This window comes from Tinamus guttatus, unplaced genomic scaffold, assembly GCF_059628265.1.
Source record: "Tinamus guttatus ecotype Peru unplaced genomic scaffold, ASM5962826v1 Tinamus_guttatus_pri_ptg000209l, whole genome shotgun sequence".
NCBI lineage: Eukaryota > Metazoa > Chordata > Aves > Tinamiformes > Tinamidae > Tinamus > Tinamus guttatus.
Window position 1 is genome coordinate 879,862 of NW_028288743.1, and position 25,693 is coordinate 905,554.

The 25,693-nt window shown below is 34.8% G+C and overlaps 1 protein-coding gene across 1 annotated transcript in view; it reads right to left on the reverse strand.

Annotated features, from left to right (window-relative positions):
* The window catches only part of MALRD1 (MAM and LDL receptor class A domain containing 1), a 228,689-nt gene extending 205,318 nt beyond the window's left edge, over positions 1-23,371 (reverse strand). Inside the window, exons 1-7 of the mRNA XM_088524317.1 lie at positions 23,209-23,371; positions 20,173-20,313; positions 17,399-17,493; positions 17,159-17,320; positions 13,723-13,816; positions 9,643-9,786; positions 4,352-4,509 (exon numbers count right to left, since the gene is read on the reverse strand). Of these exons, the coding sequence (XP_088380443.1) occupies positions 4,352-4,509; positions 9,643-9,786; positions 13,723-13,816; positions 17,159-17,320; positions 17,399-17,493; positions 20,173-20,313; positions 23,209-23,371 (957 nt within the window). The remainder of the gene's footprint in view (positions 1-4,351; positions 4,510-9,642; positions 9,787-13,722; positions 13,817-17,158; positions 17,321-17,398; positions 17,494-20,172; positions 20,314-23,208) is intronic.
* Between the last annotated feature and the right edge of the window lie 2,322 nt (positions 23,372-25,693).

Consider the following 25,693-nt stretch of genomic DNA (forward strand, 5'->3'; position numbering starts at 1 on the left):
GGAAGAAGATGCCATCCGCTGTATTGTGAGCTAAAAGAGCTGAATGAATACAGCAATATAGACATGCTTAGTGACCAATAGGACCAGTGCTCCTCTTCTAGGAGCAATTAGGCTGCAAGTATTATGACTTATTTTCAAAACTAAAGTCTCTATTGAGCAAGTGTTCAAAAATCAGTTTTGCAAAACCACAAGATAGAGCCAAGTCAATGCCCAATTCTAAGCAGTGAGTGATGTAAATGATCAGAATTGGATAAACCACATGGCATACAAGATTGCAGAAATAAATCAGCTGTGAGCTTCCTCATCCATAATAGGATGAATTTCTTCACTTGCTATTGTGACAGATAGTCAACATAAGTCTTTCACAAAGCCTGTCGTGTATGCTTTATTTTGCATAAAACTCACTTCATTTTGCTGAATAGTTCAGCTTCCAAAGCAAATCTATTACTGATATTAGCCAACGATTCCCACTATAAAGCACAGAAGAGGATTATATACTAGGAAATAGAGTAAAAAGCCTGTGGCTAGTTCTAAAATAATGCTTTTAGGTGTGCTTCGGTTAATATGACTGGGCACACAGACATTCCCCCCACAATTACATACGTATATCTTCCAGACACACTTGCATATCGGTAGTTTACATTTCCTGTTTCTTTAATTGAATATATTTGGATACTGTATAATTATGATGGTATGCAGATAACTTCGTTAGATACATGGCAATGTTTCTTCCCAATTTATTTAAATAATACCAGCTTGCCGGAGTAAACAAAGTTTTCTGTGCACTTGCCAGTATCCACACTTTCTAGGGCTCTTACAGTGAAAGCAGAGTTGCATCAATTTTTTAAATTAGATATTGTACCCTCTGATTTTGTACAGCTCCAATGAGACAAAAATAACACTTTTTCTATCAATGTTTTCTCTGTAGAATTCACCTTGCTTGTTGGTTTCTTTCATTGCTCTGATAGAGAGGGGTTAATCCCTCTTGTTCATTTAAGACATTCCTCACTAGAATGACATTCCTCATTCTAGCCTTCTTTTAGAAAGCTCAATATATTGCTTTTTTGGTACTTTCTCCTGAAATTTATCTACGTGATGACGGATAGCATCATATAGGATGATATTTTAATAATATCATGACTCGATTCTGTTTATTGCAATATAATACCAGCAAAGATTTTTTTTTGTGAAGCGAAATTGGGCAAAAATTAAGATATACATTATTTCTTCTTGTAATGCTCATTACAACAACGCTTCTCAAATTTGAAGGGTGGAAGAGAGAAGCACAACTTTTTTTTCCAGCTTCATTCATAAAATACAGAATTTATTATCTGACATGCTTGTGTGCAACTGCACTCATCATTTTGTCTCTGCTTCTTTCTTTTCAGCAAGTAATTTGGAATAAATGCTTATTTCTGATGATTAATGGATCACCTTTCACTTTTTCTGCAGTGGAGCATACTTTCATAGTTTGGAAAGTGTTGCCACATAGAAATTTCAGTGTATTTTAGTAGGTACAAATATGCTTACACACATAAACACAATCTGAAGTTATTTTTTATTCTGTATTTTAGTCTTTTGCAAGCCATACAAGATAAGAAGACAGAAGGAAGTAGTATAAGCCAATAGAAGGAATGAGGAAATAAATATAGATAGAGGTCAACAAAACCTTCTTTGGTTTCAGTTTTCACAGAAAAGTTTAACATTACTCAGTTATTCAAGATAGTTAATATTGCCAAAGTCAATGCAAACACAGACCAGAAGAGAAAAGCAATTCAACAAATTCATAGGCCAGAAGTACTGAAACTGGAAAAGAAACAGGTAATTAAGCATAGACCATTGAAAGAATACCTTATTATTAATAATTAATTTGGAGAACCTGGGAAGAACATGTGGGAGACAAAAACTGAGAGAATAAATAGGAAAATACATTATGGTTAAGGGAAAAATATAGATTATGCAATTATAGCCCAATCATCTGAAAGCTGGTAGCTCATAAGACACTGGAACAAATTGTTAGCAATAATCTTGTAAGTAATTAGAGAATTAGAAAATGAGAAAACAATTTTAACTGCTTCTGATCAGGACAAGCCGATGTACTCTGTTTATTTCTGACATAGTAAACAGCTTTGAAAAAATAGCGACTTGATGTAAACTCATAGGACATTCTTTGAGCAAACTGTGGAATTTTGTTACAGATTAAATTGTAAAAGGGAGTAGGGGACAGACATAGGGATACAAATATTTAAAGAGTAACTGTCAATGTTTTTTCTATGAAACTGAATAAAGCAATGCAGATATGTCTGTTCCAGGATTTGATATAATTCATTGTGCTCATTAACTATTTGGAAAGTGAAATGGAAAATCCTTTTTTTTTTAATATGAATAATACTAAGTTGGGAGGAATCCCAACCACTTTGAATTAGAATTAAAAATTATTTTGATGTATATAAAACATGTTGAAACCAGTAACAAAGTTCAAAGAATTATATAGTATCATAGAAAAGAAAAATTCAGTTTAAGAGTATGAAATGAAGAGCAGCTTGGCTAGACTAGCAGTAGCACAGAAAAAAATATATGCAGACTAGCATGGACTGCAGTTAAATGCATGTTAACAACAGAATACCATTGACAAAAATCATGCTTTTTTTTCTTACCCTGAAGAAGAGCAATTTAAATACACAAGAGCAATTTAAATTTTCTGCATCATCCTCCAACTGATGTCATAATGCGTAGGTTAGAAAATATATTCACCCATCTTTGGCTTCTGTGCTAAAAGGGTGAGCCAGGCTAAGGACGTATTTGTAAAATCTCTAGTGCTTGTTCTCTGAGAACTGTGCTGAGAACTGTTAATTCAACCCAGTTTCTTTGTCAGGTTTTTCAGCACTAGGCCATAGCACAAACTACTCAGAGTTGAGAGGTTCTATTATTCATTATAAAAAGCACAAGAAGGAGAGAAGGAGTGAGAGATGCATAGTAAGAGATGATGCCATTGACAGGTTATTTTGACTGACAACCTCCAGTATGGCAGTCCCCTGGCCTCCAAAGTCAGAGACATTAACATTTTCTCTTGCTTCTGTTGCTCAGTATGTATGTGGCCAGTTTTCAAGAGTCATTTGCTTTTCACAAATAAGCATTTTGTTCATGTAAGTTATGTTCATTTAGGTTGGGTTGAAGAAACTCTAAAACAGGCATTTGGGAGGTTTTGGTTTTGAAGCTTGCAGCACAGGTTTATGTTTCTAAAGAATTTTCTGCCATATTTTGCAGTATGATGCAGACTCTGAAAAGCTTACATGCAATAAGTACTCTTTTGACTGAAGGAGAAATTCATTAACCAAAACGAAGTGATAAGAGAACTCGTGGAAACAGTGCAGATGATTGAACTGATACTGTCAAAAAAACACAGTATTTCTAATGAACATCTATACAGTTACTTATCAATTAATTCAATTTAACCCCCTACTACTGTAGTAATTCAAATGTTAGTCTTCTCACTCTGGGGACTTGCATTTTTTGTTCTGTTTTCAGTGAAACATAACCATTAAGTAGGATTCACTGATCCTATTTAGGCAAGCTGTTGAAATCCACGTCACTGTGTCTCAGGATTGCCTGGAGAATGTACTGACAAGCATAGATCCCCCTGCATCTGACCCTGACATAGTAATGTGGAATGGAAGAATAGAACTATTCCCTTTTTATAAGTGAAAAATGAGCAGCAGCCTTTTCATGACTCCTTGAAGCTATTGTGGGAGAGAAATAAGGTGTTCCCATTACCTGCTCCTATATTTAAATCTATTTATAATTTTCTGTCTCAGTCTTGTTTGTATCCCAGTTTTGACAATAAAGTGTGAAATAGATACGTCTTTTTAAAATTTGTACGCTTAGGTGACAAGAATTTAATTCCAACCTCAAAATATGAGCCATTAAGTTAATGAGATCAGCTGTGCTACTCTTGCTTTCATTAAGTAACTGTACAGTAGCATCAATATTAAGTTATTAAGCAAGGCTTTCAAAGCAGACATTTTAACAGCAGAAAGTCTCCACAGCGCAAGTGAAATAAGTGTAATGGAAATAGTTACCACCGTTGAATCAATGCTTGTGTAATTGTTTGTCGTGTTCATTTTATCTGCTAAGCCATGTTGATTTTATCTGCTAATTGGCAGAAGAACATGAAAATTATTGTTCTAAAACAGTGGGCAAAACAAGTCAAATGCCCAAGCAAGAGTCTTCCAGACATATCAACCCCATCTCTTTCTTCTATTCCGTGTATCCCAATATGGGGGCTGCACTACCAGACATATTAACCTTGTAGCCCAGTTGGGAAGAGCTGGGCTGTCACATTTTGCCTTACCTGGTCAGTATACAGCACTGCCTTGAGAGTGCTGCCTTCTGCCATGGAGTAATGAAATTGAAAATGGCAATTCTTGCCAAGGCAATGACACATGGAGCTATTAAGATAAGCACTTTTGTATAATATGTTGTCATTAGCGTCCACCCACACAGAATGACCTAAAAAAGAACAGTACACACTTTTACAGAAAAATACATCTTTTGTGCCTCAGTCCTTAAAAATTACAACTACTGCTTTCCTGTAGTAAGACCATTGCCCTCTCCCTCCAAACATGGGAATTTGATTGTCATGCTCAGGACAAGACTTACGCATTCTCTATGCATTTCCTATTTAAAAAGAAAAGAGATATCCATCTATATTTTCCTCACAGAGTAACCTCAGCAACCAAGAATTACATCATCTGATAGCATCTTGAAGTTGTTACTTATTTCATGTGTTAAAAGCTGTGAACAGTCCACATTCAGTTCAGCCACCTTGCATTTTCAATCATTCAATACCTAATCTTACCTTTATTTGGAAACTGGTCTTTCTTCTTTGCTATTATGTTTTCTGAGAAACATGTTTTTACAGTAACACTTCTGTAGACTCTTCAAAATAAATAATAATAAAGAAATAAAGAAATAAAAAGAAGAGTTGGAAGGGGGAAGTGTTCTGCCTTACAGCTACAGGAAACAGCAGCATCTCTAACATGTAATGAAGTTCCTTAGTGCTGAGCCAGAATTTCCGCAACAAAGTGTTGGGAGCGCATTGTCTTTCTATTTGAAGCAGGAAACCAATTTGCCTTATTCTTGACCTTCTGCCTCTTATAAAAGCATTCCTGCAGAGATTTAAAACAATACTCCATCCCCTCAACAGCATCTTATCCGTCACAAATAAGAATCACAAATAAGAAGGCTAGATACTTTTTATCACATCTTTTTCTTTCCCCCTTCCTTAATCACAAAATATTTTGCTGTCTCCTGGAGCACCTACTTAAAACAATAAACAAAGATGGAAGAAAGGTCTTCTGTGTTCACATCTGTAAATACAAACTTATTGCAGATGCAGATGCAGATGCAGACTTACTCATTATTTCAAGCTGAAGAAATAAAGAGTCATTTCACATAAAAAATGTTTGTAAGGTAGCACCTGTTTTTCCTTGTGTTGCTACTTTACTGTTCATCTAGTGTAACCTTTAAACCTGAAATGTGTGCTTACAATTTCATTTAAATTAGGTTTGTAATTTCATGCTATAGATGCTAATGTAGATATAAAGGAAATATTATGCAATAACTCTGCATTCTATCATACTTTAAAAATTAAAATGCTTCTATGTTTCTATGGCTCCTATACTCTATAGGAGATAAGTATACTTTAACACCAGAATTTGGAGTACCTGTTCTTTATCTAAATTTAGAATTCTCTAACCGATGCTCTTATAAAAATCAACTCCAAGATTTTGTTTCTTCCTGTATCTGTGCATATACATCTGCTAAATTTCATATCTGTTAGTGATCTTAGTTTCTCTAACTGAAACTGGGAAATATTCCAGTACTTTGCAATACATTTTCTAATGATAAGTATAAATATTTAAGAGAAACTATTTAAACATTTTTTCCAATAACTTCCAAAAATCCTGCAAAATACTTCCATTTTTTTTATATATACTGAGAGCTGTCTCAAATGAAATCACTTGCACTGTGTAAATTTAATGTTCGCCTAAGTAATACCAGAACTTAAATCTTTATCCAGTGCTAAATGCAAATACCGGCTGTGTTATTAGATTTTCCTTTAAGAATCCAGTACTAATATTCTTTTCCATCTTTCATTTTTGGTTCCTGAATCTTTAGAAGTGATGGAATCGGCATATATTTTAGATAAGAAAGCAAATGAACAGCAATAGACAAATGAATGTTCTATGAAACATCCAGAAGGGTCAAATGCCCATCAGCGATGCTTTTTTGTTCCCTGGGGGAATAAATTTTGTACAAGTATTAGGAAAAAATCTTGCAAATACAGGCCTTTTTCTTTTTTCCTGATTATAGCCTGAATAAATAGAAATACGTCAGTGTAACTGGACAAGCAATCGACTACCCTCCTCGCTCTTTCAGGAAAACAAATTTGTTACCTCGGTCAAAATCTTTTGAGCAGATTTTTAACGATTAATGGTGTTGGCAATGTTTCTCTTTCCTTTGGTACAAATTTTTCAGCTAGCTCTTTGATAAGATCTAAATTTCCCTCAGTTCAAGACACTGTATATTCTATTCCTGTATTTCTGGTCTGAACTGGCTTATGCATTGTCCTGCAAATTTTCAAAGCTTTCTTTCTGAAGTGCCAAACTCCCCTGTTCTTTCAGAATTAGAACAGAAACTCCAGGAAGGTCATTTCATTCCTGCGAAGGTGGTAGTTGGCTATCGAGTGGCAGTGTCGTATACGCTTCTGGCAAGATTCATTCTTCATTCATTCACTTCTATTTACAGAAATCAACTAGCAGAGGCTGGGATTGCTGCCAGAACGAAGAACATAGACTTTCATATCATCCCATAAAGCCTTTTTCTTTTTCCCTCGTGGCTGCTTAATCTGGCTTTTAGATGGACAGTCTTGCTTCTTTCAGCTTTGGAGAAAAATATTTCTGTCGCAAGCAAAATCTTTGAGTCGTCCAGAAAGATCCACCCAGACTGCAATGGAGCACAACTGAAAAGTTAAAATTTCTTTCTGAAATGGTCTTGTGTCTTCTAAGACCTGGAATGGTCTGACAGTCCAGGCTGCATTCTGCTACTCTAAGTATTTAACTGTTGGCTGATCAGAAAATCAGCCATTTTCTGATTCAAATCTTTGTTTACTCCTCCTTGTTTTATCCACGTTCTTTTAGCTCATAAGATACACAACTTTCAAGCTATGTTACTAGTTTCAGAGTAACAACTAACCCCTAAATTAAAACTGAGCCACAAAATGAGCCCCCTTTCTTTTTTGCAAGTTCTCTTGCCCAGCAAGCCACCTGTCTCTGAACCAGTCTCCCACAAACTTCCCACTCAGACATTTTGGGGGAAGAGGAGGTCGAATATGATCTGTCACTGTTTCTACACTTTTCAGATGGATTTTCATGAATTCACCAGTCATGGATGAAATCAGAAAAAGTATAATTTAATAGGAAGACTCATTCCAATGAGCTGGGTATTTTTTTTATGTTTAGAATTGAGTGGCTTTCATCATTAGGTGTCTGTGAAATGTTTGGTTTAAAAGGCAAGGAGCTTTTTTTATTTAATCTTCTAAGAAATATTTTTTTCTTATGGAGAATATTGGTTTCATTAGCTTCCTATATCTGGAGTAATATTTATGTAAATTAGATAAATCCAATATAAGAAGAACAAAATATGGAAACTACATAAATAAAATTCTAAAAGTCTGATCTGAACAGCATAAAGGGGGAATATTAAATCTCTGTAAGAACTTCTAACACTGGAGATATTAAGAAGAAAATTTACACAGAAATATCTACAAGACAACACTAGAGAAAAGAAGAAATAAAAGAACAAGAAAAGTGATTCAAGGACAGGAAATATTTTATAATTTTTTCAGAACATTACAAAAGGAGGATTATTTGAAGCATATAAGCAATCCTTCCTTTATAAATATAATTATCTAGACCTCGGCTTCACAATTTAGTTTCTCACTACTCTCCTATTTACTGAAAGCTTTGATCAAAATCAGAAGGAAACCCTAATCAAGTTCTATTTGCATTGCAAGTTTGAGCCTTCAAGCATGGCATTTTTGAGGCTTGCATACCATTTCCTTACTCTTTAGAATTTTGGTCAATATCCAAAATCTTCATTTATGTCTTAAAAAAAAATTGCACGCAAAAAAAGCTGATAGTACTGTGGAGAGTTGAGCTATCTTTAGATTTCTTTTTTTTTTCCCAGCATTAATGATGAACTAATTTATATATGTTGTTTTGGCATTTTCTCTTTGTTCTTACATGCTGTTTTTCATTGATGATATGGAAGCACAGAGAGTATCCCCAGGCAATTTCTTTACATTGTGTGTCCAGCCTACTCAATGCATCTTATGTTCTGTTTCAGTAGAGACTTCTTATAATCTGGTACTGTACAAGCTAGTTGCAGAATTCAGTATCATTTACATTAGTACAATAATGCCATAGAAGAGAAGTCCATTACCATTGCTAGCCCTTCAAATACCAGCAGTGTGACAACATGTTCCAGAGAACTGCTGAAAGTAAGTAAATGATAATAGTAACAAAGAATTCTTCCTTCATCAGCTATTCAGGTAGAAATGAAAGGATTTTGAGATTTTGTTTTTAAAGATGAGGAAAAAAAACATCTGTCCTATATGCCTTCTCTTGTATATAAGAAATATTAATTTGTAAAAAAATCATTTTAAGAGCATGTCTACACATAATAACTTTTACTTAGTATCCCATTTTAGCATTTTAGCATTTTGAAATACATGCTAAAAATCTAATAAAAACATCTCTGAAAACAAAACAATACCTAAAGGTTTGTTCACTTAGGCTGCCATCAGCGAGATGTACTTCACTTCTCTGGGCTCAGAGTTCAAGCAGTAATAATTGTGCTATCAGTTCTTCAAAACTACATCACAAATTATACTATTACAACTAGTGCTACTTAACCTCTTTGAAGGCAGTCTCAATAGACACACCAAATACTTAGCCGATACAGGCATTCCATTTCATGTTAGAGCACTTACACATTTATATCCATTAAGCTTTCAAAAACCTTTCCCATAAACCTGTAGACAAACACTGCATAGTGGTTTTAAAAAACAAGTGCTGCATTTTATTATGAAAATTACAGTTGCATTATTTTATTTTGTTTTTAAGAATAATAAACTAATTTGTATAGTTAATGTTTCTCTCCAGCTTACCCAATTAAAGATTCAAAATGAAATTACCGAGCATACACTCAAACACAGTAGTACTGCACAAATAGAGCTGCCAAACATTAAAAACAAAGCCAACACACCAGGGCTGTCAACTTAGATGGATTTAATTTAAGTGAGTTCACCAAGGAATCACAGCACAGAGTTTATAGAAAGAATGCAATGAAGAGTAACCCAATGACTAGCTTATATTGAAATTCACACATCAAAACCTTATATGTTTCATAAGCACATCTGTTCACACTTACTAAATATTCACAATAAAAGCCAATTTAAGTACAAAATGCACACAATTACTTTTTTTGTTTCGTTTCCACACTGGGTCACTACCTTTTCAAAAAAACACCATGTTCTTAAAGATAACTAATAAATATGCATTAACTTGCACTTCTTACCTTCACTATTGTTGCTTTGACCTTCTAGAGAGGAGAGGTAGGCAAGTTTGTACCCTTCTTGCAGGTGCACCCATGTTCCAGGCACAGCTGCTGGATTTGAATTCCATTTACACACACCAAGCTCAAAACTGGAAGCCTGCTGTGCTAAAGGGCAAAACAGAATAATCGTTCAACTTCTTAAAATGCCATTATTTATGAAACTATTTTCCATTAGAAACATGCTCATTCAACCACTCGACAACCCCTCTGTCTCTGGTTACCTCAAAAAAAAAAATGCAGTCTACAAGCAAATGTATCTGATATTCAAGTATCAAGATTCAGCTGTCATTACAGATACCATTTTTGAAAATCACTCTTTAAAGATAGATTTTTTTTCAGAGCACCTTGTAGGTATTTCTGTTGGCCAGTTATTATAACTATTGTGAATTCACTTCCATAGAGAGTATCTTATCAGAAATGACATGTCATCATAAGAAATATCAATTTATCTTTCTATATGATAGTTGTGGTAAAATTAGTTCTGACTGAAAGGTTACACTCAACATCATCTTCCTAATATTTACAACAATTCTCCACTTTAGAACCAAAAAGATATGAATATATCACCACATATTCTCTAGAACTTCTTCTTTAAGCTTAACCTGACAGAAAGTAGCTGCAAGTTTTCATGTAATTAATAAGTACTATAGGAAGGAAATCGTTATTTTTAAAAAGTATTTCCATTATGATAATGAAGGTCGCATTTCTTAATATTGTTAAAGAGGGAAAACAATCTCATGTTAATTTTTTTTTCAATAGCAGACAGAGTATCTCAGAAAATAAATGAAGCTTCTTAACTGATTGCAGAAAATAATTTTATGTCAGTACACATACACATTACTTTCTACTTAATTGCAGTTATGTGGATCACACTACTGCTGTCTTTTTGTAACATGACTTCCAGCTCACGTTACAAATCTCTCTTTTCTCCATTTATCAACTATATATTCACATGAACTTTTTTTTAAAGGAAAAGTGTGTCTTTAATTTATAAAGAAGAAGGTTATAAAAGAAAAACTGTAAAGACCTTGTTGGCAATTTGTTTCCAATGAAAAATAAAAAAAATCTAGAACAATCTTTCTAGGAAAGGATAGATTTTGTTAAATTCATCTTTAGGAAAAAGCTGTAAATATATTCAAAATTCCTGGCTCTCAGACAGGTCAGTATTCTGGACAGTCTGACCCCCATCCCTGTAACAGCTCACCTGAAAGACCCAGCATCCAACACTGCACCTTTCATATTAAGGACTACATCTTTGCATGAGTAGAATTAACAAAGTTAAGCTTTACTTCAACTGGCAAACCTCAGTTATCATGCTGGATCTCTGTCAAAATTTGTCAATTAAAAATAGTGTGCATACAGTTCCTCCAGTTTTCCAGAAGAAAATAGTTTTGCGGACAAGATATACCATTCCTCCATAACAAGCAACTTGGAGAACAAAACAAATACCTCATTCTCCCCCGTCATATTCCACTTTTGGAATGCCCCACTACGGGCATTTTGCCTTTACCTCTGTCCAAGATCGGAATTGAAATTTTTACGTAAGACTACTTTGTATATATAATTTCTCAGGAATTAAGAGGGAGCTGCGCAGGACCAACATAGACACTTGGATAAGAATATAAAACCTTTAAATGTAAGATCTGCTAAGGGTATAATTATAAGATATTTTATATCAAATATGTTCTAGAATATAACTATAACTTCTATTTGACACCTGAAATAGCTTTTTGTTGTCATCGTTTTACAGTACAAAAAGGTTCATACAACAAAAATCTGTGTTCTATCTGTAAGCTGTTAGTACAACTACAAACTACAGAATGTCTTAAATTGTTACACTATTGTAATAAAGTAATTATAGTTTTGTTAAATATGTATTTAAATACCGTCATAAATATGTATTTAAATACTTGTCGAGGCAGAGCTCGACAAGTAGCTAAAAGGCTGCTTTTTGTTTTGCTTTGTTATTTAGGGGCAGGGGGAGGAAGTGGAGAAGGGAAAGAAGAACTTATAGGTGCACAGGTCATTTCATATTTGCATTCATAATGAGAATAGAAATCATGAAGCATTCATGAAAAAATGCAAATTTTAATATCATGTCATTAGAGCTGTTTTCATTTAATGCCCTCTTATCCAGACATTTCATGAAGATTAGAGGAAAAAAAATCAAGTAATCATTAATGTGACCCTTGTTTTTAATCATTGAAAAAAGGTTAAGCAGTAAAATACCTCTTTGGGGAGAAAATTAAGATCTTTTAACCCTGTTCTTTGGTTGCTGTGAGCAACTCAGGTGTCATCTACTAATAAAGTTGACTTCAGCTAAGGTATAAGCACAGGACAGAGATGATAAAAACTTGCTCTTATTAGGGCACATTTGAGGTTCTTAAGAAAATTGCAATAGGACAATCTGGACATCCCGCTTTGTACACCAAAAGCTTTCATTTAAGGTAATTTTAACACATAGATGTGGTCTTAATACATTCTGCTGAATAAATTACGACTTTTTTTTTGATTTGTTCCTCTCTCTGAGATATTATTTCAGCTCTGTACTTCATGCTCTTTTCATTTTTATTTGCTTTAGAAGCACTTGTTTATGAAAAAGCCAACATATTTGAATATATATATATATATATATATCCACCTGAAGGAACTGGTTAAGCAAGCACATCAATTGATAAGATCTAGCAATGCATTTTTTTCCACTTTCTTTTTATCTGCAAGAATCCTCTGAGGAACAAAGAGGAGCTGGGAGAAAATCACACCTCTGCATTGATGCTTTCACTGTCAGTTTCAAATTCATTTTTCAAAAAAGATACACTCTAAACTAACCTTAGCTTACAGGCAAGTATACCAATGTTTTAAATTAGCATCCTTGCACTTTCTAGTGGTAGTACTAGAAAGACACTACAAAACAGAAAAGGAAGATTAGTCATGTTATTCATATAAGCTTATGACTTCTGTTTCCATAATTCCCCATTGCAAGAAAGCTGAAACATGGAGAGGTTTACTTCAGCAAACTTAGTTACTGGAAATTTAATTTCCCTAAAATACATCTCTTTCTTTGAAATAGTTGTGTATACACCCCTGAATTATTAGGCTAAGCTTTGTATTTTGCTTTTACTGCAATCTGCCTACAATTCCTCCACACTCTAAAATGATAATTGTGTGCATCTATTTTTAATAGTACTTCCCAGTGGGATGTCTAAGAACCTTTATTTTAGACTGTAGCTTACAAAGTCATTTGTGCAGTCTTGAATAGTCTGCATCAATGAATTCCATAACTTGTACCACCATAACTTAAATTTAACAAGTTAAATTTAAGACCCTCAACTTGTTCTACAACTTAGGAAAGCACAGAGGGTGTTTTGCATCATACTCACCTTATGCTGCAGCATATGTGCCACAGTGCAATCTTCTTGTGTACTTGAGAGCAATAAGAAATCTAATTAATGCTAGGAAGGTCTTTATGCTTTCCCCATGAAAATACAGTGTGTTGAAAAAAAGGAAAATGTGAAGTGTTTTGCTAAAGAAACTTGACATGCACAGGAGATCTGGCTTACTAACTTGTCACTGCAGCTGTTTGGGTGTAGTGGAACAGAACAAAGCATCTCCATTACAGCTGAGGACCAGGACCTTCAAGCACTTAAAAAAACACACTAGTGCCTTGGGAATTTCCATCAAGTTATCTCCAAAGCTATTCCAGAGCCAGCTGAATGCATTGATTCTTTGGTAAAGACCAGTATATATTTTCTGCCAACTGAGGATTTTGTGCTCTCCTAGCTTCAGGAAGTTCCTACTGCATTTGTACTGTATCAGTTTTCTTACAATATTAGTTGGTGTTCTTTGTAATTGTATTTATAAGTAATATGACAGCAGATGGTTTAGAGGAATGAAAATAAAGTGCACGGAAACAATTACAGAGTTAAGAAATCTTTCAGTAGGAAAATATTTCCCTTTGCATTTTCTCAAGAGAGAATCTCTCAAAAATCAAGGGGAAAGACAGAATAAAAATATCTGTCTACTGAGAATAAATATTCTTACCAAATTCTGGAAAGCATCCTTCATCAAAAGAAATATCATCAATGGCAATAGTTTCATTTTGTCTCTGCGTCTCTACCAGCCCCCAAAAAATAACCTGCAGAGTTTAACAGCAAATCAACAGGAAATTATATTCAGCAGTGTCACAGTGAGGAAAAACATTCCAAGATGCTCTAGGCATTCCAAATCTATTACACATATACATATAAAGACATATAGAGAGAGCACAAAAGCTAATGTATGCAGTTAGCATTAAAAATATGAGAACACAAATCACGCACAACAATTTTGGAGGACTAGCATCTGGACTTTCTGCACACATCTGTGACTTCTCAGCCTTGATATTTAGCCTAATCTTCTGTCTAAATCGAAAATGCAATTGCATTTAACTGAAAGGGTCTCTTGGAAACCACAACAAAATGCATTAAAATATAAGGAGGCATCATAATAATTAGGATACAGAAAGAATTTGTGTATTATCAAGTATCATCAGAGACTGGAAATGTGAACTTTTTGCTGTTGTTGTTTCCAGAATTTAACAGACAGGTATAAAACAAAATCAGGGCAACATACAGCAATCAGACAGAAGTCTTTCATCATGTTGATCATCGTGTTTATAATTAAATTGAATTTTGAGCAGAACCCAGTCTTTAACGCTACTAGAATCTTCTCCTGTCAGAATCTTCTATGTTACTAGTTTTCACATTTTGTCTCTGGGGCAAATTGTGATCTAGGCTACTTCAAAGATGTGGAAACTGACCCATTTTCTCTGCAATGAAGTAGAAAGGGACTTGAGAGAACAACCTTGGGAAGAAGGAGCAATTCAAACTACCTAACATTAGAGACAAGTGTGGGTACGGTATGAAGACAGGCTATGCTATAGTGCAATTCAGAGAATGCTCTTGCTCTGAATTCACTTCTTTCTTCATGGACTATTGAAAAGATTTTCTGAAGTCCAGCCTTCTCAGTGAATGAGATGCCTAGATATCAAACATATAAATAATATTCTCTAAATTATTTCAGAGCACTGTTTTAGGATGTTACAGTCCCAGTCTCCCAGAATCCTGCAGGCACAACATTAGAGAGTCAGATTTTGCTTCTTCCTATATTTGGGTGTATGATAATGCTGGATAACCTTCAAACATTAAGTTTATAGTTCAGTGCCAATTCTGCAAACAGGTTAAGTGTGGAAGGTTATACCTGGGAAAAAAAATGCATTTATCCCATAAATTATTATCAAACAGAGGATGGTATCTACAGTACTGGATTGCACTACTCAGACCTAAGGAGATGACCATTATGTTTCTGTCTTACTGCAGGGAAAGGAATGTTAACTGACTCCTGATACCCTAAACAAGAGTATCTTCTTGTTTGGGGGGGTCTCCTGTTTTGGGAGTTTTTTTCTTTTTTTCTTTTTTAAACTATGCCTGACTTATGCAAGAAGCATTACAGCTTATAAAGTGATCCTTGTATTATCTACAGCTTATAAAGTGATCCTTGTATTACCTGACCAGGGAATGTGTTTTGGCACATCATCAGTGAGAAAACAGTGAAAACAGTGCCACATACGAACTGGTTTGTTTGATTGTTTGTTTTTGTTTTTTTCAGTACAGCAAATAGAAAAAAGGCCAGGAACCAGTTTCTTTAACAAGTATTCCAAACAGAGTAGTGTTAGCAGGTGCCTGGAATAACTGCATTTTCTAATATAGTATCGTTAAGAAACAAAGCCATCTTGTGAGTTTATGCAACAGCCGATCAGAGAAACTCCATGGAAAAATGCAACTCTTTGAAATATAATAATTATGAGGGAACAGGGGCAACCCTGATACCAGTTTTGGTTTGAAAATTTTGAAATGACATGCTTGTTGACTTATGATTAACTTTCATATTGCTGTCTACTTGGAAAGAATAACTGTGTTGTACAAAATATTAATGTCATCATATCACAGTCAATTATAGGTTTATACAGTGAAACGCAGTAGCCTGGAAATTTTATTATATTTTTCCTACTACATTTTTACATAACTTGGCCACTGTTAAAAAAGGCCACAGACATCCCTATAAGTCTGAAGACCTTGTAGTTTCAAAATAACATGTTCAGGTCAGGTGAGTTGTATTCACTTGAATGACCAACATCCTGCAAGATGTCACAGGTGAGAACATGTGCAACAAAAGAGTATGGTTTGCTCAGTGTCAACTGTTGGTATTTGGTTGGTATACTGTATTTGGTGAGGTGCCTGGCTACCCTCTTGAGTCAATTGTAAAGATTACTGCAGAAAGTTTGATATCTGCCTCTTTAGAGCTGGACCGTGCCCATCAGTTCCCTTTACAGAAGCCAAAAGATAGCAATGTTTGCTAGCCTCAGACATAATCTAATTAAGATTTGATCCAGAAATTTAGATGAGGAAGATTCCATATATATTAGCTGTCCCTAAATCCAGTCAATTTTCTAAGCATGTAGAAGATGGTAAATTTAGAAGTAAATCTTGCCAATACAATCTGATTGCTGTATGTCTGCTTGGATAAAGGCAAATTATCAAATTAGATACATTTATTTCATAATATATATTCTCAGTCAATGGCTGAGCAGGCAAATATTGTTTTGAAAATTATGATTTTGTGTTACGCAAAGGTTACCATACAATGTTACCTATGCAAGTCAGGTAATGATGTTATATTTATTGAAACGAGGTTGTGCTTACCCTAGGAATGTCTTTGGGTTGACATGCTAGCCAACTCCTCACAGTATCCAACTCCATAGGAGAAAATATATTCAATCTTCTGTTCTCTCCTGTTCCCCTCGAGTATTTTGCATAATAGGAAGCATTTGCATTATCCATGATACTATTGCCTTGAGTTACATCTATTGTGCTAATGTTTTGTGTAAATGAATATATAAAAATATTGGAATAGTCTGTGAAATTTGCATTATTTTTCAGCAATTCTGAGCAATATAAAACCGTATGCTTGTGTTCTGTGATAAATGCTCAAAGCCACAATGAATAGTAAATCTGTGATGAATAATTACATTCCAAGTTTGTCACCAGGAATGCAGCTGCAGAAACTCTCAGAACACATTTATAAATAAAGTTTCCAGTTTAACAGTACAGTTAGCTAGAGCCTAAGACAAAACAGTAATCAAAGTTAAGCTCCTAAGTGTATCTATCTTCTCTAAGGTCAGGCACAAATTTTTGATGCAATGAGAATGAGGTTTTTATTTTAAGTATAGGCACTGTTTAAATGAGATTTGATCTTAGTTTTAACATTGTTAAGATGGGAAAAAGCAATGTTTGTTATTGTCATTCATGACTGTCCTAATAGCTTGTCTCTCCTTTATCTTATGATAATTCTTTCCATATACAAGATATTTTTATTCACTGAATTTTGCCCTATTAGAAAACATGGTTTATAAAATATTTACTGACTGCAATATACTAACCTCATACATCTCAGTGCTATTGATTGTGATTGTATTTGCTATCCACTGATTTTGTCGTTCTGCTGAATCTTGCCAGATGTTTTTAATGGTATCCTCAGAGTGCTCTCGAAGCCCCACCATCAACGTCGCATTCATTTGACCGATCCAATAATAAAACTTAATCTAAGACAAAGAAAGTCTGATTATTCCAGGGAAGCACTACAACTAAAGACTAATTACAAGGACTATGCATCAAAATACCTGGCAAATATGTTCTTTTTCAGTTGGAAGGAAAACATTGCTCCTTAAAGTTGCAGAGGAGGATCCCATATCAGAAGACCATGAGAGGAAATAAGCTAGTTAAAAGAATCAAAGACTTTAGTAGTTTGGAAAAAAAAATGGTAAAACAAGGACAAACACACAGGTACAAGTTAATAACAAAAAAAATCAACCACAATTTTTCCCAGAAAAAGATTCACACCACAAATGCAGCCATTGGGTACTGAGATTTTGTTCATATTAAATATTGACACAGCACTTCTCTTTATGTTTCAGCTGAAATATCAAGTACACCTTTCCAAATTTTCATGTGCAGATAAAATGCCAATTTTCTGAACAAAGCTAGGATTGGCTCAGTAAGCTGATCAAAGTATTTGAATCACAATTATTAAAGAGATTGCATATTTCTTGCATAAAAAGAGCAACCATTGTGACCAGCAAGACCAATTTATTACAACAGGAAGCATTATTTGGGAAAATGAAATTAAAAATGGGCCTGGAGTGGGACTGTACAGGAAAATACCTTGTTACAGAGTGGAGATTGTGTCCTCCCCATACAAAGGGTTTGCCTCAGGCTGTCCATGCTACCAGTAAATACTGAACTTTTTTCTTTTAGTCTTCTAAAATCAAATGTACCTGACTTATACGCAAAAATCAGGTTTCATCTGCCACAGGATTCTCTTAACACAGATGGGGCAGAAATGGTGATTTTCTTAAAACTTCTTAAAAGATAATTCTGCATTTTAACTCTGCATAGATTACAGATTTCAATGAGTAAAAACCACCTCTTTCTTTAAAATAGTTTTCACCTGCTTGTCCAGCTATGTTATCAGTGAAAATAAGAACCAGGAGGAGAGAGAGAAAGATAAACAGTTGGGTTCTAGTAAATGATTACGTATATACTCAAAGGAGTTACATCTGCCTCATGAACTTTGTTCTTTGTGTTAATGTGTGCACAATTACTTATCATGAGGGCAGGAAGTGGTGCACTTAATACCATGGCATAGTACTCAAGTGTCACCATACAACGCCTTTTCTGTTTTTTTTTAAGTGGGAACTAAAGTAAAAAAAACACTGCTAAGTCTCCAGCAGTAGGAAAACATTGTGAATTACCATAAGGAGATAAATATTTCCTAGACCGTTAGAACCTAGACAAATTTGGCTGCAGTCCAATTTAGACATGGCAGACATAATGTTGCCTGAGCCCACAGGACAAGTGGAGAGGACTATTCAGGTGATCGTTTTCCCTCTGACTGAGCAGCTTTGCAAGCTCTCTACTAAACACTTGAAGTTGTTGGTTCTCAGTCTTGTGCTGGTTTTGAACGCCTGCATAAGTCAGCTTTTCCCCCTTTCTCCCTTCTCACGAGTTCTTAGCAAGATGAGGGTGACCTTCATTGGATTTAGGGAAGAAGATTTAAGTCTTTGTTACATCTTAAAGGAATGCTGTAGGCTACTAAACAAAACATAGTACCCTAGAATCTTCAGGTAGAACAAGACTCTGTTGCCTGGTTACTTAGTTTTGACTCTATCCCAGAGTTCATTATATTTTTATTCCACAATATTTGTCTTTTATCTGCTTCTCAATGTTATTGTTTTAAAGACAAAATGTTGCGCAACTTTCATACAGGAGATTAAAACCTATCTCTGTGAAAATGGCCTGGATAGTAGCTCAGATTTCTGCAATAATATTAGTTTAACCCAATATTCCTCTAAACAGATCCTTATTTTCAGAAGTGTAGCGCACACATAAGCAAAGAATGAAGGTGTTAGAAGTACATCATATGGGTAAAGCTTAATGATTATGGAACATGCTGAAAGTTTTCAGCTGTGGAATGAGGACTTGTGGGAATATACATATACATATATATATATATATATATATATATATATACAGGTAAATGAAAAGCTTTACAAAATTTTTGCAGTGACTATTTCATCCAGCCCACATTTTTGTTGTGATAGAGAATGCCTATCTGATTCTTTCCCTCCTTCCTTGGTTTCTTACAACACCAGATTTGTAAAGTAGAAAAAGTGCTCTGCAGCTTTAAAAACAGACGAACAAAACAAAAACATGTTGAGTCAGCAAAAATGGTTCGAGAAATTCTTTTACTTGGGAAGGAAGAAAACAAGTTTTAGAAAACAAGGTTACCTTGGAGATTGGACAAGCATAAGGAGGGATGTATGGGGATAATGTATTGCTTAACTGAGGGACAGTCTTTGATGCAGAGTGGAAAGGTAATAAGATTGAGAGAGAAGCTGGCTCAAACAAGCTGTTAGTGCTCTTCCAGTTCCCAGATCCAAAGTCACCTTTCCTTCACCAAAAATATATGGAACAGTAATATTATTCACAGATAATTCACATACTTTAGGCATTCAGCAACCAATCTAAAAAGAGATGTAAATAGATCTCAGAATGGAGGAATCAGTTCTCCCTTCTACAGTTTGCATCTATTGAGACTGAAATTATAACCAGATATCTCCAAACAGGCAGAGCTGATTCAGGGAGAATCACTGCATATCAACATAAGTCTCGATGACTCATTCTTTATTTCTCAAAGACCTGCTTTACAGATTTTCATTTTTCTGGGGTTCTGGGTAATTGCAATTACAGTCACATAAAAGCCCTAACGTCTCTCCATTTTATCTCAAAAACGTATGGCTGAATCCACCTGAACTATCAAGAAATTCAGGTAAACAAAATAGACACACACATAATGTATACAAGCCAGTCCTTCAAAGGACTTAAAAATTCTTACCAGTGTCATTCCCAGTATGGTCAGAGAAAGGTGACCCCATACCAGATCGGCCATTTCTTCTAATCCATCCAGGTTGTAAATTCAGGTCAGGAAAGACTTGGCACAGATTGGTTTCAAAGTCACACTTTTCAGAAGAAGAATCTTAAAAACAACAACCAAATGTGCAAGAATACTTTGATTTACTGAGTATATGTGCAGATTATGAGCCTACTGTCAGCAACCCCATGGGATTTAATAGCAGAGAGGTGAGGCTCTTGTCTTCTGCCCTGTTCTGAAGTTTGCCAAGGCTCATTTTGCTTGATAATCAGCTACATTAGTGCAAAAAAAACACTCTTCAGAGAAAATATGCAGTGCTCAGAATAGCACATGCTATAACACATGCTTTCCTCCCTCTTTGCCATCCCACTGACCTTTTCTTCTACAGAACATATTCTAGTGTGGTGGGTAAGGACTGTTTCTCCTGTCCTCTCATATTCCCCTGTGGGGTGACGGAGTTTAGAAAAAGGATGAAAAATGTGTCCTTCTAGCAATGGATCCAGCCTGGTGGAACAGTTCTTCCAGGGATGGAGGGAGGGACAGCAGTTTTTTTCCAACTTCATCCTGAACAGCAGGGAACTATACCAAGATTGTCTCCAGATTTCATGCACCGTGTGGTACCTTTCACGTCATCTGTTTTTCCCCTGATGCAGAGAAGAAGAGCAGGCTGAGACTCTGCTTTCTAATTAGTATTTCTGTTTAAATGTGAGAACTAGAGACTCTTTGTGCTCCCTCTCAAATTAGTGCTCACCTCAGGCCTACTGACAACACTTTTGGACTATTCTATATTCTAGGCTAGATTGCCGCAGTTCACTGATCTTTTTAAGTAAAGTTGCAATTGCTGCATTTATAGTCACGCTATGATGTCCAATTTCATGGCTTTCATATTCACAATAACTTACTGCAACAGTTAACTATAAGGCAAGAAAGAGGAAAAACATAATTCATGTAAGCATTTAAGACTCAAGTTAATGTGCAGATTGGCTGATTCATCAGCCAACTTTTTATTGCTGTTTTTATTCTTTAGCTCTTTAAGTGATTGAAAAGCACATCAATGGTTCATCAAAAACAAGTACTGCTGGAGCATATTCCCTTCATGTTACATAAAACATGTAAAATATGCTCAATAATTTCACAGGAATGTTCTCATGGTTGGAAAAAAAAAGCACAAAGTAAGAAGCACAGTTTCTTTTTAAATTTAAAACCTTGATCACTCATGATTAAGTTTTAAAGGATATAGTAATTTACACAGAACATCTAATCTGAAAGCAATCCAATGCAACTTTTTTTCTGAATTATATATTTACCAAAAAAAAAAAAAAAAAAAAGTTATTACTTTGAAAGGGAGAGGAAGCTATTGCTTTGAAAGGGAGAGACCAGAAAGAAAAAAAATGTGTGCGTTCATTTTTACAGAATTTCTTGTGAAGAAAACAAATATTTAAAGCCTTCATCTCCAAGTGACTGTAGTGACCCTGCCTTCCTGATACTGTGGGCAAAGCCCAAACTGGCCCGCTCTCAAGTTCAAAATGACATTAAAAGAGTCATCTGAAATTCCAATCCTGAAAACAACAACTTTGCAAAAAATGAAAACAATAACTTGGCTAAAACATTCAAAACAACACCCTGATTCTTCACAACTGAAAACTAAATTCCTTACTGGTGTGATCCAGACCATGATCCAAAACAGCCTTAGAATCCACAACTTAATATTCAAAGCCCAGTTTTACACCTAATATTCACCCTTAATTTAAATAAAACATTTTTTGATATTAAGATTATTTACATTGCCCATTGGCTACAATTTTTGCAAACAAGTCTTTTACCTTTATTTTTTATTTTTTCCCTGTTTTCATAGACAGCACTGTTCTATAGCACTATGTGGCTTAACAGGTGTAAAAAACCTTCATAACAATTAATGGAAGAATGCCTATTGCACATCTTGCTGCTCATTCTGCAAACATAGTAGAAATTGCATTATGGAAACCTGCCTGGAAGAAAAGTTTATAGTGAAACCAAGACCAAGCACAATGAGAATTTCAAGCCTATGCAGTAAAGTGTTGCATACAACTGTATATTTTGCAAGCGCAAGTGATAAACTAAACTTAGATGTCAGACAGAAGGGGACTGAACAGGCATAGCTTTCAGCCAATGGCATCATCCATTTCCACCTGGATATATTTTAGTTAGTATAATAAATTTATGAAATATATTATCCAACACAGTCTTAATAATTTTCCTATGTGTAAGAGAAACAAAAATCAAGTATCCTAGAGTTATTTCAGGCTCCCATAACAGACATATATATTTTCCATATTTGTATTAAACAGAGAATTATATTGGAACAAGCAAAACTCTTGTCACACATTTGCAGTATGAAGGACACAAATTTAAGTTGCTGCTGTTTCTCCAAGATTTCCGCAGAATGCACTAATCACAAACATACTGATGAACAGAATATAATCACCACATTATTGCTCTAATAACCTTTTTTTCAGGGTGCAGAAAACACAGATGCATCTAAAGATTACTTGCAGTAAAATGTGATGTCAAAACCAAAAATAACAAATACAGTAGATCCCTTTGTTGCATGTTGAATGAGAGAAGCTATCTAATGCTTTAGTAAAATTATGAGTCTCTTACTCCAGAACAAGGATACACAAAAGAGAAGAACTACCTTATGCATCATATGAAATCGTTTGCAGAATATGTTTATGTTATGAGAATAGTAGCTTTCTGGTGCAAGTCTCAGACTACCTCAGTTCAAGTGCACTCTCAAATTCTCTAAGGGAAGTGGAAACTCACATATTTATAGTGTCTTAATGTCGCAAACATTAATCAAGGGCTATCAGTTCATAAATTCAAAAATTTTAGAAAATCAGATGAAGAAGAGGGTAAGAAAGAGTTTCCTAATATTTTTCTAACATGAAAGTTCCCCTCCAGTTCTCACTGCTCCCAGGTTCAAACTTTATCACATTTATAATGAAACTTGCTGAGACTCACATTGTTTTTCCTCTCCGCTGCCACCGCACTGGTCAGTGAAAACGCACAATTCCCCAGAAGGAGCAGGGGAGCCATCACCACACTGGAATTCACTTCCTGAAGCTGATCGAATATTCACAGGAGCAAAGCCAAATAGCACACAGAAGAATACAAACTTGTTCATTGGCTATGCCAGTATCCAAGTTTTCACTTGGGAAAGATTTACTTGAATTATCTACTATTTGTCATGAGGCATCCTGGAAAAGCAGCATTCACATGGATCACTTTGAAACACGTTTAGAATCACACGTTCGGAATTTGCAGTTTAAATCAAAGATGGCTTCTGTGACGTAGCTTTAAACTCGGTGTGTCTTTAGCTAATAATTAACTCAATTTTAACACAGTTTTATGACTATAAAGATGATATATGCTATGCAAGTTAAGTCTATATCATTACCTTTGGATTGGGTTTATTGCCTAAAAGCATGCAAACATATTTGATAAGAAAATTACACGATAACACAGTATGAATACTGAGTGACCAATATTCATAAAGATCTCTCAGAGGGAATTGACAAAATGCTTAAAAAACATAAGAAAAAAAATACAACATTGTGTATCAGATATAAAAAAAAGAGAGAGTTAATAAATTCTACATTGATTTCGCATGAAATTGATTGGATTTGAGTGATCAAGGTAAAGAATGAAAATTTCACAACCCATACCAATATGATGCTGATAGTTGAACCTGTTATCTATTTATTACTAATGTGGGCTACAATTGAAATTGGGTTTAAGATTGAATTACTTTAGATTACCTTATTTTTAACTATAACATTCGTATCACCAAAAGCCATTAACTACAATATACAAGTGTTCTGGCATTTTGAAAATACTTCCCAAATGCTTACTTTTTTTGCAGAAATGTCTAAATTTCAGTATTTTCTGAGGGGAGTGGGGCAGAAAATCTCCTCCCCACTCCCCTCATCAGCCTTAGTACTAAAGATACCCACATTCAAAAAAAAAATTGAGAGATATCTGAGGTACTAAATATAGCCTCCTTATTTATCTTTATGAACAGTGACCAACATGTTTATAGAAACAAAAATAGCCAGAATTTGTCAAAAGTGTCATTCATTCCAGGAATCCATATTTAGGACACTACAATCATCAATAAGCCCAAGAAATGGATTTGCACTATGTAAATAGATTTATAGTTCATTACTGCTACCAACCAGATGTGCATTACAGAAGCATCTTAAAGCTGTTGGGAGGGCAGCACTTATAGCTAACTTCTGAAAATAAGTACCATAAATTGCCTTAAGTACTCATCATTTAGATGACTTGTAGTTGCATAACAGTTTTCAGCACAATTCAGCACAATAGCATGAAATCCTGAGAGTCAAAATTGGGGATGGGAGAAGGTGGAGGGGACTGGGGAATTTCTTATGAAATACACAAGACTCTAATAAAAGTTCATCTTGCTTTACTGCACATTTAATGAAATCCTCAAATAAACAATTTTGTTGAATAAAAGTATCTACATTTTGATTCAAAAAGATACTAACTAAAATAAAGAGCTAAGAATTCATCGATAAAGCCATGAAAAATGAAAAGTGTCTGTAGCAAAGTATCATGGAAATCTGAGCCATAATGTAGTACACAAGCACCAAGCAAATTCAGCTATAGGGAAAGCTGATGACATTGACTAAGGCTTAGTGAGCAGAATTAAGACAAAGTATAACACTTTAACTACTGTGCGTTGGCTAGAAACACAAGGGCTAGAGTATCCTTAAAGATCGGCAGCCTACTCTGGAGACAAGTAAATCATTGCAATACGGCCTTAATGTCCAAAGATTGTTGCAAATCCCTATTACTTCCAACATTAGATGCAGATATGCTTATATAATAAGGGCTTCTTTTATGCGTAGGAAGCATTTTCCAGCTCATCATCTGGTTCAAGCCCATACAAATCATGATTACACCCCTGTAATGACAGTTGCACTTATGCAAGTGAAACAAACATTTCAGTGATGCACATTCTTGATGAACTTTTCAACTCAAGCTATGTAATACTTATAACAATTTCATGTCTTGAGGAAATGTAGGAAGTACGTCAATGTTCCTCTTAATTTTTGATTTTTTTTTAATTCTACCACAATAAAAAAAATCGCTTAAGTAAGACTTAGCTTTCAGATATTATTACTTAAGTTTAAAGATTTAATGCTTCGGTAAACCCCTTTGGTCCTATAAACTAAGCTAAATGGATATACATTTCAGTTTGGATGCATTAGTGAGTTAATGTGATTTATTATAAATTTTCCCAGACCAGCAGAAGTTATTAGCAAATACCACAAACCTTTTTTCTCCTGTTTCAACTTCTTGTTAATGTTTCATTGTACCTAGACTGAAAGGTTATTAATGGGATAAGCAAAGAATATTAAACAAACAAAATAAACCTCCCATACCCTTCCAGGCAATGGTTCCATCATTAAAACAGTGATTT